Source organism: Gorilla gorilla, chromosome 9, assembly GCF_029281585.2.
Source record: "Gorilla gorilla gorilla isolate KB3781 chromosome 9, NHGRI_mGorGor1-v2.1_pri, whole genome shotgun sequence".
NCBI classification, from domain to species: domain Eukaryota; kingdom Metazoa; phylum Chordata; class Mammalia; order Primates; family Hominidae; genus Gorilla; species Gorilla gorilla.
In genome coordinates this window covers 65,883,317-65,900,630 of record NC_073233.2, presented here as the reverse complement: position 1 = coordinate 65,900,630, position 17,314 = coordinate 65,883,317, and the positions used below count along the sequence as shown (strand labels likewise).

Here is a 17,314-nt window from a genome sequence, read left to right as displayed (position 1 = left end):
TCTCACTTCCATTTTGTTCTTCTTCCTTTTCTCTCTTACTCTTCTTATTTAAGGTCTAGCAGAGCAACTGCGAGATCTAGGAGGCGCCTCACTCTCTACTCTGGAAAAGATAAGAACTGAAGAGTAAATAAATACCTGAGAGAAACACATCACTGCAAGAAAAGAGGCAGAAGTGCAGGTACATTCATTGGAACTATGTCTCAGAAATAGTACATATTTGAAACATTTAACCTTCATAAATTTTTTATAAGGATCCATATTCATATCCTCAATTATACATTAGGGAACCAAGGCTCATCAAGTAATGTGGTCAATGCAAAAATTAAATTAGTAAGTGAAGAAACTGGGTTTCACACCCATATCTAACTTCAAAATCCATGTGACTGACACTACCATCCTTCTTTGCCAACACTAGTTCAGATACCAAAGGATAAAAGTAGACTTGTAATTTATTATATGATTGCAAAATTGTGTATGCTCATTATAAAATTTGTAAAAACAGAAAGCCATAAGCAAAAAGATCCACAATCCCACCCACCTAGCAATACCCATTGTTAATATTTTGAAGTAGGTTCTATTTTTTATGAGTAGATATAATTATTTTTTAAGTAAATCATGATATAATGCTGTTTTATAATCTGCTTTTTTATGAACCTTCCCAATCTGCTTATTTTTCCACAATGTCATTTTTAGGCAATTACACACTGTTCCACAAAATTAATAGACTACAATTAATTTAAGCATTCTAAATTGATATTTAGGTTGATATGATTTTTTACTATTATAATGAAAACAATGACAAACATTGTCAATGATTTTATGAGCATGTTTAGTTTATAAGAATAAATTTGTAAAGCAATATTGCTGAATCAAAGTGTATGCATTTCTTCAAGCCTTTCACTATATTACCAAATTGTATTTCACAAATTTTCACAGCAATTTATACTTTCACCAGCGTATTTGGGAATACATCTCTCCTTGCAACTTTAATAACACAAGGAATTATCATTTTTCCATTGCTATTAGTTGATAAACAGAAAACAGAATTCCATTTTGTTTAATTGTATATTTATTTGAATACTAACAAAACTTAATTTGTATATATTTGTTTGCTTTTGCATGTTTCTTTTTTGAATTTCCATTATTTGTTTTTCTGATAGGTTTTTTATCTGAATTGTCACTTGCTATTCAATTTGCTTATTGTGTTTTTGCCTACAAAACTTTAACATTTTTATTCTGTTGCAATATCAACATTTTTTTATACTCTGCCCTTTCCTCATTTGGTTATAAATGTTTATCTACCCTGAAATCTGAAAAACAGTTAATCTACACTCTCTTCTAGTTTTCTTTTACTTTTAAAAATATTTGAAACCTAAGTCCATTAGAAATAAATTTTGAAACTTTTTTTTTTTTTTTTTTTTTGAGACGGAGTCTGCTCTGTCACCAGGCTGGAGTGCAGTGGCCAGATCTCGGCTCACTGCAACCTCCACCTCCCAGGTTCAAGTGATTCTCCTGCCTCAGACTCCTGAGTAGCTGGGATTACAGGCACATGCCACCACACCCAGCTAATTTTTGTATTTTTAGTAACGACGGGGTTTCACCATGTTGGCCTGGATGGTCTCGATCTCTTGACCTTGTGATCCGCCCGCCTCGGCCTCCCAAAGTGCTGGGATTACAGGCATGAGCCACCGTGCCCGGTGAAACATTTAATCTTTATACATTTTCTGTAAGGATCCATAATGTCTATGCATTAGGGTTAACTTCCAAAGTGATTCCCTCATTGTCCTAATGCCATATTAGGAAATTGATCCTTTCTAATTGATTTGAAATGGTAAAAATATTTAATATACTTCACATTGAATGTGTACTCTGTGCTGGGACTGTTCTAAGTACTTTCACAGAATAATTTGTTCAAGTCTCACAACCTGAGAAGGTAGGTAAGTGTATTTTCACTTCTATTTTACAGATAATGAAACTTAATGCACATAGTAGATAGTGACAATATATTATAATAAAGTGATGAAGGAAAGAGACCCTGGAGTCAGTCTACTTATGTTTAAATTCCCATTCCAACACCTACTATCTGTGTGATCTTGGGCAAGGTAGTTAACCTCTCTGTGCATCAACTTCTTCATCTGCAAAATAGTTATAAAAACCCTTTTATAGAGGGCCATTATGAAATGAGTTAATAAATGTAAAGTGCATAGAATAATGTCTGATGCAATAAGTGCAACAGAACAGCTAGCCATTATTAGTGAGTCTTCCTATTCAATTATTCAGGATCGCTAGTGCTCTACAAGTACCATTGTGATTTATGATATGATAATATATAACATATTTTATAACTTGTTTGTTACACATCTTGATGTCATGTGATAAAATTTTCACTCTGTTGTTTCACTCTTTTCAACTTTTTTTGTATTTTTACTTGCTTGTTTTTCTAGGGATTTTGATAGGATTTGCATGGAATCAATACATTATTTCAGAGTCAATTAACGTCAAAATATTGAGTGAGTTTTTCCACCCAGGCACATATGTGCAAAATTTAGTAGTTTTCTTCAAATCATTCTACTTGTTATTTATTGTTTCTTCACTGGTGTGTTATTTATCATTTATTCATTCATTAAGTTTGGTTGTTTTTGGGGAGAAGGACATTTTCTAACAGTATCATTGATTTAAAAAAAAAAAGGAAGAATGTGCTGTGACTCAAAGCATAAATTACATAATTACCTTAATGATTTTACTTTGATTTAAATCATACAAGTGGACATTTATTCATCAACCTTTTGATATAGAATCAAGAGCCTTACACTGAGTTTGTATTACCTGAAGTCAAAAGCTTTCTTGTCTGGATCATGTATTAATTCCAGTTTTAGCTTTTTTAACATAAAGTGAAAATTAGACTCATATCAAATATGAATATAAAATTATTCAAAATGTTATTACTTTCCCTCCTAGCCTATTATAATGTTCTGGCTCACACCTTATTCCACAGCAATTATTAGCAACTTGTAATTATCAAGTATTTCTCAAGTATTGAATTATTAATTTTCATTAAATATATTTATATTCACAATAACACTTTATTTGATTTTGTAATATTTAATAAAATTACATAAGTACAAAAATAAATGCACATGATATAAGCAGGGTGTGCAAAATCCAACCAATTTACATACATGCAAGTCAACTTCTGGGTATAGGAATGTTTATACATTGTGGAGAGCAAGCTCAGATCTCCTGTGTTGAGAGTATCAGGTTTAGCATATAGTATGTTGTACAGAGAAAATGAGGAGTATTGACTCATCAGATACATCAGTTAAGTGATGATTAGTTAAAAGACTCTCTATTATATTTCATTTGGAACTAAACACCATGAAGACTATTTTATTCGTCCTAACTTCTTCAATTTATTCTGTTGTGTTTTCAGTTAGACAACCAAATCTGCATCTTTTTAAATTTTATTGCATTGGTTAAGTTCTAAAATACAGTGCTAAACGAAAGTGGATGCTAGCCTTTCTATGTCACTATATTTATATGTGATTGAATTTTTTTCATTTGTGAATATGAGACTGTCTCTACTAGAACATAAACCCCATTTAGATTTGTTTTCATAAATATTTGCTTTTCTCGGTTTACTTTAACCTATTTTATCTTGTAAGCTTGCTCACAGTTTTCTTTGTTTCTTTTGTTCTCTATGCTATATTTACTTTTTAAAAATCTTCTGATCATTTGGAATGGATATGCTGGTTTTTATTCTATTGATGATTATTATTCAGAAATATGTTTGAAATATGTGTTTGGATATATATGGTTGTGACTAATTTCTCTAGTCACATCTAAATAAAATATTTATGGTGTATTTTTGTACATAGGTTTAGAAAATTAGCATATTTTCATTTCTCCCATCCCTCCCTATCTGTTTTTCTATTATATAAATTGTGGTTTTAAATATACATAATTATTTTAGTTTTCATATTTTATATTATGCACATCTTTAAAAATTATTCTTAGCAATTCTTTTTTGCTTTTAACAATATTTGCACTATTTAATATTAAATACATATTTTATTATTTGCTTTTCCAAAGCATATTATTTTACATTACAACTTTCCCAACCTTAAAGTATATGTTCTGATTACTCTGATTAATCATGCAGCAACTCATAGTCTTTGTTGAGGGATTTTTAAAATTATATTTAGAATGAAATAATTCCTAAGCCCTTCCAAATCTGAGAAAGTCTTTCTGTTGCTTTTGAACATAAACCACTAAGGTTTTGATACAGAATTCTTTCACCCCAATTTGTTTTTCTTAAAATTCTGTAGATATTTTGTATTGTCTCTTAAATTTTTGTATTAAAAGTAAAGTTGTAGTCTAACCTGAAAGTGCTTAATTCACAGGTATTTTTAACTTCCCAGATGCTTGCAAAGGTCTTTCTTATTCTCCTGATTATGTTAATGCATAGTTCAATTGTGCTATTGCATTTTTAGTTTCCTCATTGTCTTTTCTTATCTCAGGAAGCTCCACTTTAATTTTAACCTGACTCTGTTCACTTCCCTTTCATTTGAAACTATTTGAGTCCAAAAGTTTAGCTTCCTGTTGGAAATTTAGATAAAATGTTCAAAAGAGAGGAAATATATGAAGAGTACATATCAGAAAAGATTGTAACAATGGGTGTTTTCCTACTTGTATGTGGAGTCAAAATAACTGAATGTAAAGTGAATAACTTATAGCCATAAAGCAATGGAAAGAACAAAGGATTGATTCAGAACAACCAGAATAACCTTTGCAGACATAATGTTGAAGCCAGTTACAATAAAGTACATGCTTTAGCATTTCATATATAAGTTGAAACATAGTTACATCAATCTGTAATGATAAAAGTCAAAAAGTGGTTACTTTTGTGAAGCATAAAGACTGAGAACATGAAGGATGTTTGTAGGTCACTGGAATCGTTCTATTTCTTAATCTTTGTAGTGGTTATACTGGCGTATTTACGATGTTAAAATAAATAAACAAATCAAGCTTCACACTTAGGATTTGTGAATTCCTCCACATGTATGTTATATTTCAATGAGAGTGCTTACCGAAAAAAGTAAAAGACAAATTCATTTATCTAATTTTAAAATAGTGCAACCATACAACTCTTCACTGTAATTAAATACAAGCAAAATAATTAAGTCTTATCAATTGGATTGAAAATATCGGGGTTGGGGGAGATATTTCACAAGGAACATCTACATGTGTCTACATGTCTTGCCCCCAAGAATTTCTGCAGATGACTGTCTATCCCATTCATGAAGATTTCCAAGGAAAAGTATACCAAACCCTCTATCGTGAATTCATTCTCATGCACCGTGATTGGAAACTAGCTACTAAATAGTTAATTCCAAATAAAATTGTACACTCCTGCTTTTACTCAAGAAATAAAGCAACTCAGCCAAGAAGAGTTCAGTGCGTCCTATTCTTTTGCATAAGACATGCCTGTGGGGAAACTTGTCTTCAACCAGTCTGACCCCACTGAGTTTGTGTTCCGTGCGTTCACCACAGCCACTGAATTCCAGGTTCTTCTCTTCCTTCTCTTCCTCCTCCTCTACTTGATGATCCTCTGTGGCAACACAGCCATCATCTGGGTGGTGTGCACACACAGCACCCTCCGCACCCCGATGTATTTCTTCCTGTCCAACCTGTCTTTCCTGGAAATCTGCTACACCACCGTGGTAGTACCCTTGATGCTTTCCAACATTTTGGGGGCCCAGAAGCCCATTTCGTTGGCTGGATGTGGGGCCCAAATGTTCTTCTTTGTCAGCCTCGGCAGCACGGACTGTTTCCTCTTGGCGATCATGGCCTATGACCGCTATGTGGCTATCTGCCACCCGCTGCACTACACCCTCATCATGCCCCGCAAGCTGTGCACGCAGATGCTGGGTGGGGCCCTGGGCCTGGCCCTCTTCCTCTCCCTGCAGCTCACCGCCTTAATCTTCACCCTGCCCTTCTGCGGCCACCACCAGGAAATCAACCACTTCCTCTGCGATGTGCCTCCCGTCCTGCGCCTGGCCTGCCCTGACATCCGCGTGCACCAGGCTGTCCTCTATGTCGTGAGCATCCTCGTGCTGACCATCCCCTTCCTGCTCATCTGCGTCTCCTACATGTTCATCACCTGTGCCATCCTGAGCATCCGCTCTGCCGAGGGCCGCCGCCAGGCCTTCTCCACCTGCTCCTCCCACCTCACCGTGGTCCTGCTGCAGTATGGGTGCTTCAGCCTTGTGTACCTGCGTCCTCGGTCCAGCACCTCAGAGGATGAGGACCGCCAAATCGCGTTGGTCTACACCTTTGTCACCCCCTTACTCAACCCTTTGATTTACACCCTTAGGAACAAGGATGTCAAAGGTGCTCTGAGGAGTGCCATTATCCGTAAAGCAGCCTCTGACGCCAACTGAAGGCTTAGGGGCACTGGGCTGGGTGTCTGTCTGTTGCTGTGTCAAAGAACTCTAAATGACACAGAACTGTAGTACTTTCTCACACTGTGCACTTGATGTTTCTTTTTTGCCATATTTGCCCCAAGTTCACAATTCATGCTCCTTTTTCTGAAGTGCTTTGACTAAGATATGAAAATTTGGACAGAACTTACAGCGTAGGAATGCTAGTTTACTTCGCTCTACTTTAAGGATTTGCAGCTCACCTATGTCAATTGCCATATTAGGAACACCCCATACATACTGTGAATAAAGGCTGATAGTCATGCTGCCTCCTGGGGAGATGATGTAATTTACCCTGTGAAAGTTGCCTTAAGTAAGGAATATTCATAAAGACATATTTTGCTCAAATAAACACATTTTATTATTGTTTTGGGTATCAGTATATGACAAACAATAGCTTACTTAATGCATTAATTTCCTTTGCACCATACATCCCAACTGGTTGCTTTCATTTTCTTCATGCCAGAAAGGGGCTAGGAATTTTCTTTCATTGACTAATCACCTACTATGTACCAGCCCTGCTAGGGTATGGAGAATCACCTCTGGTCTATGCCAGCCCTGCCTGCATGAGCCCTCTGTGCTGGTGGCTCTCACACTAGTCTTTGCTGTTCCACCTTCCTCACAACCTCCTACACCTTCATGAGGGCTGCTGCTCACAGATCCACTGAGCAGGTAGCACTACTATGGCACTACTCCTAACTCAGCATAGTTTTGCAGCAGAATGGCTGTTACCTCTTCATGTACATGGGGTTGTGTTCCAACCCCAAATAAACCCTCAGGTAAAATCCACTTCCCTTTATGGTATTCACAGTGGACACCACACTGCTCAACCTTCTCATTTACACCCTGAGGAACAGCCAGGCCCAGAGGACTCCAGGGATAGTTCTTACAAGCAATTACCTCTCCCATAAGAGCTGAGGGAGGGTGCAATCTATCAGGTGAGGGTCTGGATCCAGATCATAAGCTGATTTTAATTAGCAGCTACAGGAAGAGAGTGAAGATATCTGCCACTGGATATTAAACTGACCTAAGAAATTGTTATAACCTGGTGGGGCGCAGTGGCTCGCGCCTGTAATCCCAGCACTTTGGGAGGCCAAGGCAGGCGGATCACAAGGTCAGGAGTTCGAGACCATCCTGGCCAACATAGTGAAACCCCGTCTCTACTAAAAAAACAAAAGTTATCTGGGCGTGGTGGCATGTGCCTGTAATCCCAGCTACTTGCAAGGCTGAGGCAGGAGAATCGCTTGAACCAGGGAGTCGGAGGTTGCAGTGAGCCGAGATCATGCCACAGCACTACAGCCTGGCAACAGAGCAAGACTCCGACTCAAAAAAAAAAAAAAACAGAAAAGAAAAAGAAATTGTTATAACCTTTTTGAATCCCATGTGGTTACATTTACCAAAACCCATGAAAAGTTTCTATTCTTTAATTTCGGAATTCTTATTCTAAAAACGTAACCTCAGAAAATTAACAGGATGTCAAACAAAACAAAATATAAGTGTGTTTCTTACATTTATAACATGAAAAGTGATTAAAATCTAATTTCCAACAATATTGGATACAGAAACACAGCATACTAAAATCACTAATATTTAGTAATAAAGGGCAATGTTTATCATTATACCTGTAAGTAATAAAATCAAGATTCAAGCCTGTATTTACCATAAAAGCCCAATTTTATAAAAATACATACATGCATAATGAGGAATAGAAATACACCAAAAAGTTAGCAGTTGTTATCTGTGATGTAGAATTATGAATTTTCTAGTTTTCCTCTTTATTAATTTTCCCTGATTTCCAAAATAAGATTGTGTTCCTCTTATAATCAGAAATATAATTTCTAGAAGGAATCTGAGGTTCATGTAGATTTATTTGGCATATAAACCTCCCATCATCATAGTTCAGATCCACTTTTTATATTTTTTCTAGATTAGGACTATTTTGGTGGGGGGGATACTTCTTTTTCCCTTTGAAATTGCTTTTGGAACTCCTAATTTTTAACCTGATTTCACACAATGATAAGGAGAAGAACTATAAAGTGTTACATATTCTGGGGATGGTCATTGGACTTAACAATACATTAGAAATGCCTTGCTTTTGATATGGTTTAGCTCTGTGTCCCCACCCAAATCTCATCTCGAATTGTAATCCCTATGTGTAGGGGACAGGGAACTGGTGAGAGGTGATTGGATCATGGAGGCGGTTTCCTCCATGCTGTTCTCATGATAGTGAGGGAGTTCTCACCAGATCTGATGATTTTAAAAGTGGCAGTTTCCCCTGTGCACACTCTCTTGCCTGCAGCAATGTAACATGTGCTTTGCTTTCCCTTCACCTTCCACCATGATTGTAAGTTTCCTGGGGTCTCCTCAGCAGTGTGGAACTGTGATTCAATTAAACCTCTTTTGTTTATAAATTACCCAGTCTCAGGTAGTGTATTTATGGCTGCATAAGAATGGACTAATACAGCTTCTAAGTACAGTAGTCCTCTCTTATCTAAAGGGAGTACTTCCAAGACCCCCGGAGAACATCTAAAACCATAGATAGTATCAAATCCTATACCTACTATGTTTTTTACCTACACATACATACTTACAATAAAATTTAGCTTATAAATTAGCCGCAGTAAGAGATTAACAACAGCAACAATAAAATAGAACAATTATAACAATATACTATAATAAAAGTTATGTGAACGTGGTTTCTCTCTCTCTCTCTCAAAATATCTTACTGTACAGTACTCCTCACTCTTCATAAGGATGTGAGGTGACATCATGCCTATGTGATTAGATGAAATGAAGTAAATAACACAGACATTATAACACAACATCTGGCTACTATTGACTTTCTGATGGCCAGAAAAAGATCATCTGCTTGGGGTGATCTTGGATCATCAAGCTATGACGATATCCATGGTTGGATTTCAGAAGCATAAAATGTTATACAGTGTGGATACACTGGACAGAGAGATAATTCACATCCCAGACAGGACAGAATAAGATGACAAGAGATTTTGTCACACTACTCAGAAAGTCAGACAATTTTAAACTTATAAATTGATTATTTCTGAAATTTTCTATTTAATATTTTCAGACTGCAGCTGAAACTGGAAAGCAAAACTGCAGATGGAGGGAAGTAATGAAGACCACTGTAAATGCTGGAGAAGAAAATAAACTCTCTAGTTAGCAGATTGCATGTCAACCTATCCAGGCCAAGTCACATCAGAACATAATGAATCAATTATTTGTACACATTGTGCTAGGCACTGTCAGGAATGCCAACAAAAGGGAAGTTTGAAACTGAATTTTCATACCTTCTTTCATTCTTTATTTAACGTCACAAGTCATTCATAAAATTAACCTGGAACTCAAAAAGAAGAGGGTAAAATGTTACACTTGAAAAGAGGGTTGATTCAACCTTTCAAAGTGAATTATTGGGTTCTCCCAGTTACTTTCCTATACATATTCTAGATGAATAGAGTGAGTTCCCCTTTATTATTTTTTCTTTTTTTATTTTTTAGTTGACAAGTAAAAATTGTATATATTTATGGCATACAGCATAATGTTTTAATATATGTAGGCATTGTCAAATGACTAAATAAAGCTATTTAACATATGAATTATTCCAGACACATTATTTTTGAGGTGAGAATACTTAAAATCTATTCTCAGCCATTTTCAAATTCACAATAAGGGATAATTAACTGTAGACACCATGATATACAATAGGTCTCTTGAACTTATTTGTCTTGTCTAACTAAAATTTTATGTCATTTGACAAACATCTCCCCAATCCTGTCACCCCAAGCCTCTGGTAACCATCTTTTTACTCTGTTTCTGTTAGTTCAACCTTTTTACATTACATATATGAGATCCTGCAGTATTTGTCTTTCTGTGACTGTCTTATTTCAGTTAATGTGATATCCTCCAGATTTATCCATGTTGTCACAAATGACAAGATTTAATTTTCCTCATCCATTATTCTACTGGCGAACACTTAGGTTAATCTTATGTTATAGCTATTGTGAAGAAATGCTTCCATGTACATGGAAGAGCTCCTTTTCCTTACTGAAAAATTATTCCTTTATATGAGTCTTTCATTGAAATTGTTACATTCTAGAATGAGAATACTGAATGAAATAACAGTACACCACGAGTCAGATGATGGGACAGAAATGTTAATCAGTGATGTTTCTTTTGGGAAATGATGATCCCCTCATATCAAGGTAGCCTGTAGGTAGCATAAGTAGAAGACAGAACTCGCAAGAGTAGCTTAGGTTTCCTCCCCTGCAGGTTCACCACTTCTTTAAAAATTCTGCTCCTTTCAAAACCCTGCTCATTCCCTTCATCCAGCCGTTTGGGTATGTGAATGTGCCGTTAGTGTTAATTGTCTTACAGAGAAGTATTTGCCAAGAAAGTAACCTCTCCCTCTACTGACATTCTCTTTCTATGTCTCTCTCATTGGAATTTTATTAAAACACATTTTATCAGGCAGTATAATTATTTGAAAATACATCCCCCACTACTAAACAATAAGCACCTTGAAGCCAGAATACACTACAAAAGCATCACAGGTATGTTGTGACACTGGATTTCTTCATCTCTCTTCTGATTGTTTAATAGGTGAATGAAGGAAGGGTCAGACACAGTGGTGGAAGTAAAATGCTGATGTGAGATTCCTTCTCAGCATTTCTCAAAAAATATATATTTTTAAAATCCAAACTCTGAGAAAAAGTAGTTGAGAAATCAAGAAAAATCAGAAAAAAATTAAAATTCTCCTGCAAGAACTAAATCATAACAGTTAACACAGAGAAGTTATTGATTCAGAGGAATCCACTCATGCCAAAGGTAAAGCAAGAGCAGAAAGTGATGACACATGCAGAGTCAAAGGTTAAGTCTTCGTTTCCAAAATCAGTACAAGAGCATTAGCGGAGAAGCAGTTACTGCCTAATCAGTCAGTCTTGCTTGTGGCTATTTTCATGTGTGTGTTTATAGCTCTGTCTGCTGTTAACAGTGAGTCATTCTTACAAGTAAAATGAATATTATTACTAAGCTTATACGCCTAGGATATTTTATGCAAATATGAGTGGTGTTGCAAGAAATAATAAGTTTTGGAAGCAAATAAATATTTAAATTGCATCTGGAAGTGTGACTCTATGTAGTGCAGTTTACCTGCCTGGGAGATATGAATGTTTGGTTATTTAAATACCACCTAATAACGTTCACAGTGAGTTTCCCAGGGCTTGGTTATTTGCTATCACCTACTATATGCTGTATATAACCCTGATATTTATAATTATTAAATAAATTCTAGATATCTATAATAATGAGTAAAGAGTATAAATAATATTGAAAATATTTTGAGAATAATTTATAGTTTTGAAATTTCCCAAGAATTCTGATTTCTCATACCCACATTTTGATGATCTAGGAAACCATAGCATGAATGTATATTTGTGCATATCTGTGTTGTCTAATTAGATCTAATGAGTGTAGATGGAGAGGTGACTAAATAAGGAAATGGTTGATTGAGAAAATGTATTATACAACAGCACACTCTGGGCATTTTGATTTGTGACTATTGGATGAGTCAAAAATAACCTGTACCATCAAGAATCTCAACAGATAATTTTATAGTGATGTCCTCCAACTTCAATCCTCTTCTCTCTCTGTCTCTTTCTCTCTCTCTCTTTCTGTCTTTCTCGTTCTCATTCAGCAATGACTTTGAAAAACCACATTGTAAAATTAGAGGATCTGATGAAAATCACTAGAAGTTTGAAATGTGATGGTGATTGTGGCTTGGGCCTATCTCTGCCCACTAGTTCCAACTTGAGAACTGTCCTAATTGCCTCTTTTTGGTTTCAATTTAGCTTTCATTAGAAGGGAAAAGTATGACACTCATAGTATTGGGGAAAATAAGTTATTCAAAAGAGATGGGGCACAATTGGAATAGGGGATAACCATCCCCAGAGACCACAGAACACACATTTGATGATCTGTAAGAAACTATTTTATGAAGACCCATTTATGCCATAATACAACAATTCTTTCAATATATACTTCTTTTGTACATTCACTTACTAATTTTGTTGTTGTTATTTGTTTGTTTGTTTGTTTGTGAGATGGAGTCTCGCTCTGTCACCCAGACTGGAGTGCAGTGGCGCGATCTCGGCTCACTGAAAGCTCTGCCTCCCGGGTTCACGCCATTCTCCTGCCTCAGCCTCCCGAGTAGCTGGGACTACAGGCGCCTGCCAACACGCCCAGCTAATTTTTTGTATTTTTAGTAGAGACGGGGTTTCACCGTGTTAGCCAGGATGTTCTCGCTCTCCTGCCCTCATGATTCGCCCACCTCGGCCTCCCTAAGTGCTGGGATTACAGGCGTGAGCCACCATGCATGGCCTCACTTACTAATTTTTAAACAAATATTTCAACAGAATATACTATTTGCCAAAGTCTCTGATTCCATGGATCTAATGTTCATGAGAGGAAAAAAGATAACAAATAAATAAATAAATAAATAAATACACAAGGGCTATAAAAACAAGCAGGAAATTGGGGCAAGTGTTTAGGACAAGGTAGAGAATGTTGAGGGATAGTAAATTTGAATGGAGAAGAGGCCATGTCGTATTTCAGAAACTGGATTATATGTTTGGTGTTCATTGACAAAAGCATGAGATATCTGCTTTCAAAAATTTACAGACAATTGGGAAAATGGACATAGCTATAAGTCAATCTTATTTTTCTCTAAAGAAGAATAATATATGCAAGAAGACCGTGATGTAAGAAATGCCAAATGCCTGACTTGAGATACATTTTGATAAGTCCTTCTGTGCATTTTACAAGAGAGATTTATATTTCTTTCTGTGACTGATGAGGTCCTCTTAGTAATCTTGGCTCCAAAATATCTAAATTGCCAACTACCTTCCACACTCACATACCAGGCCCCACGCCTCCAGCAGATAGTCCTTATGGTTATAATACATAAGTGCCTCCAACTGGCATGTTCTTTCCTGGGTCCTCTTACTCCTGATAAACTGCCACATGTCTGGATGTTCCTGTCCTGTCCAATGCCTGTGCATTCACTTCCTGTTAGACTGTCTGTCTGCGAGGATGACAGCTTCACTGCGGACATTATCATAGGTAAGAGCATCCTTGGCTCCACTCTGCCTCCCTAATTCTCCCTGGAGAATCCCAAGAAAGACAACATCCCAACCTCCACTTATCTGAAAAAAATATGTAAGGCAGAAAACGATTTAACACTGACTCTGATGTTATAGTAGAGTCAAACTCTACCTGAAACAAAATGAAGAAAATGGTAGGCTTCTTTTGTTCTTATTAGTATTTTAATTGAAGTGTAAATAACATACACTAAAATGCACAGATCTTCATTGGTTCTGTTTGATGTATTCAATAATGAAATATTTTCATCATTCTGGAAAATTCCCATTTCCCTTTCCAATCAATTCTCCTTCCTGCCTTGATCAACCACTATTCTGACTTCCATCACAAAGATGAGATTTGTCCATTTCAGAATTTCTAGAAATGAAGTAATACAGTATGCATTCTTCTGAGTTTGCCTTCTTTCACTTAACATAACGTTTCTGAGATTTATACAGGTTGCTTTGTGTTGCTGCAGTTCATTCTTTTGTATTCCTAAGTAATAGTCCATTATATGAATCCAGCAAAATTTGTTAACCAAATTTCTTTATCCATTGTGAGCTTGGTTTTAATATCTATTTGTTAACCGAATTTCTTTATCCATCGTAAGCTTGGTTTTAATATCTCCTTCTCTCCCTCTCTCTCGTTCTCTCTTTCTCTCTTTTGAGCTTAGCACCTAAAATGGGCACTTATCATTAGATGATTTTCTGACTGACCCTCATATTTCAGTTCCTCCCCACCCCCATCCCTCACTGTCTCAGAGCCTAACACACCTTTGTCTTAACCAGGCCTTTCTGGAGATATTTTGTTGTCAGTGTTTATCTCAAATCAGCTAAGAGAGGAGGCTAGGATTGTCAAGCTCTTAAATTATCCTCCCTAGTATGCTGACCTCTCTGGAGTAAAGAAAAGTTAATATTTAATGAGCTACTGACTATGTGCCAGTGATGCAGGACAGGGCTAGCCTGGGAGGGTCCTTGGCTTTGCCAAGGAAAGGATTCAAGGGCAAGCTGATGGGTTAGACAGCAATCTTTATTGAATGGCACTGCTCCTTGCTGAGCAGGGATAACTCATAGGTAATGCACTCAGATCAACAAAGTATGAGTTGTTGGTAACTGTATTTATAGTCACTTATACCCACTTTCAATTTAATGCTAATTAAGGGACTCGTTAATACAAATTGAGAGGCAGGTTATTTTGAACTTTCTAGGAAAGAGACGGCTCATTGTATCTGGCTCATTGCTATGGAAATGGGTGTTAACTTCCAAGGTTGTTGCCATGACATTTGTAACTAGTCATGGCACTGGTAAAAGTGTCTTACGCTAATGAGCAATGAAGACAGCTAGGGATTCCTTTAGCCACCATTTGCTGGGTTCAGCCAGTTTCTTCACTTTTATCCTGTCTGGACCAGATCCTGTTTTGATCAGCAAGGATGTGACCAGAAAAGAAGTCCTGCTGGTCTCCTACCTCATCAGAGACCAAGTTAGGTGTTGTGCAAACATCATCTCCAGTTTACTGATATGGTAAAGGGGGCTATGAGGAGTTAAGCCACATGACCAAGGTCACATACTCAGAACATAGCAAAGCTGAAATTCAAACCCAGTTCTGTCTCACGTCAAAGTCTCTGCTCTTTCTGCTACATCTACCTGCCTCCAGGGAACACTGCACTGGGAAATCTTCCAGTGAGTTTTCATTTTGGTTCTGCCAAAGCTCATCACCTGGTATTAACAAGTCACCCATCACTCTGGGGATCAATTTACTCATTTTCACCATAAGTAGTACTCTAGTTGAACTTTGTGGTGCCCTCCAGCTCTAGATTCTATGACTCTGTTCATGGAATCACTCTACATTGTGTACTTTGTGAGTGACTAGAAAGCATCTGGTTAGGAATTGGCAAATGAAAATTCAAACACCTTATCCTGATATTAAAAATTTGCCATGATCATGCCCCAAGTTACCTTAAAACTTTGTTTCTTACTCATTTATATAAACTTCAGCCTCAGCAATGTTAGACTCTTTACTGAACCCAGAACACATCATACATGGTCCCACCACCCATAACATCCATCCACTTCAAAATCCCTCTCTGTGTCTCCCCATCTGTATAAAACCTGCCCATTTCAAATGCATGGCTCTAGTTCACTTTCTCAATGAAATATTTACTATTACTCAAGTCCACGGATATCTCTCTTCTCTGAATTTCTGTAGCACTTTTCCTACCATGCTTGATATCTGATGGCACCCATTATACTGGTCTCCACCTGATATCGGTACCTACAAGCTCTTGCTTTCTGTTCACATATTATATCTGCACATCAACTGTGAACTTCTAAAGGATAGAACCAGGATGTTAGTCATCATGACTCCCTATAATATGTAGGCCAGAACAGGGTAGAGAGTGAACCCTAAGAAATGTTCCATTAATAAACACTGAAGAGATCAAATGCAGTCCGAGGCTCAGGAGATTTTTCTTTTTTTTTTTTTCTTTTCTTTTTTTTTTTTTGAGACGGAGTCTCGCTTTGTCGCCCAGGCTGGAGTGCAGTGGCGCGATCTCAGCTCACTGCAAGCTCCACCTCCCGGGTTCACGCCATTCTCCTGCCTCAGCCTCCCTAGTAGCTGGGACTACAGGCGCCCACTACCACGCCCGGCTAATTTTTTGTATTTTTAGTAGAGACGGGGTTTCACCGTGTTAGCCAGGATGGTCTCGATCTCCTGACCTCGTGATCCGGCCGCCTCGGCCTCCCAAAGTGCTGGGATTACAGGTGTGAGCCACCGCGCCCGGCCAACTCAGGAGATTTTTCAAAGTCTTTCTCTTTTGTCTGGTCAGAGTAGATGTAAAACATAAGAAAGAAGAGTAAACAAAAAAAACCTTGAATTTCCTCTGAATAAATACTACAAAGTGTTTGTGTAGCTTAATAAAATTGATAAGGTAATATTTCTAAAATGCAAACCATAACATTCAAAAATATTGTAATTTGGAACTAAAATTCCAGATGATTTGAATCATACATAGAAGAGAGAGAATAAGAGAAGAAAGATGGTATTCTGAAATTTCATTCTGTTTGAAACAATGAAATATAATTCATAAATTTAATTGTTATTGGTTTATGTATGGTTCTTTAAAATATGTTTCTTTAACACTAATAGAATATGTATCACATCAATATATTTCAAGCTGATAGAAGAGGTAAAAGAAAATTAAACTCCATCAATCTAGTGATAGCCAAGAGAAGAAATATGAAATAGTTTTTAAAATGTAGTAAATGGGCTGAGCACGGTGGCTCACAACTGTAATCCCAGCATTTTGGGAGGCTGAAACGAGCGGATTGGCTGAGGTCAGGAGTTCAAGACCAGTCTGGCCAACATGGTGAAAACCCGTTTCTACTAAAAATACAAAAAAATTTAGCAGGGCATGGTGGCATGCGCCTATAATCCCAGCTACTCAGGAGGCTGAGGCAGGGGAATTGCTTGAACCAGGGAGGTGGACGTTGCAGTTAGCCAAGATCACACCACTCCACTGCAGCCTGGGCCACAGAGCAAGACTTTGTCTCAAAAAATAAATAAATAAATAAATAATAATAACAATAAATAAAATGTAGTAAATGGAAAACATAAATCCAATGTATCAGTGACCCTATATATGTGAATTGCTTAGATTTATTTGTTAAAAGACTGAAATGCTCAGA

At 36.9% G+C, this 17,314-nt stretch overlaps 1 protein-coding gene across 1 annotated transcript; it reads left to right on the top strand.

The window, feature by feature from the left end:
- The first annotated feature begins 5,437 nt into the window (after positions 1 to 5,437).
- Positions 5,438 to 6,474, top strand: LOC101148492 (olfactory receptor 10Q1). The gene has a single exon (XM_004051216.5). The coding sequence runs from the start codon at positions 5,481 to 5,483 to the stop codon at positions 6,438 to 6,440; it is 960 nt and encodes a 319-aa protein (XP_004051264.5). The 5' UTR covers positions 5,438 to 5,480; the 3' UTR covers positions 6,441 to 6,474.
- The last annotated feature ends 10,840 nt before the right edge of the window (positions 6,475 to 17,314 follow it).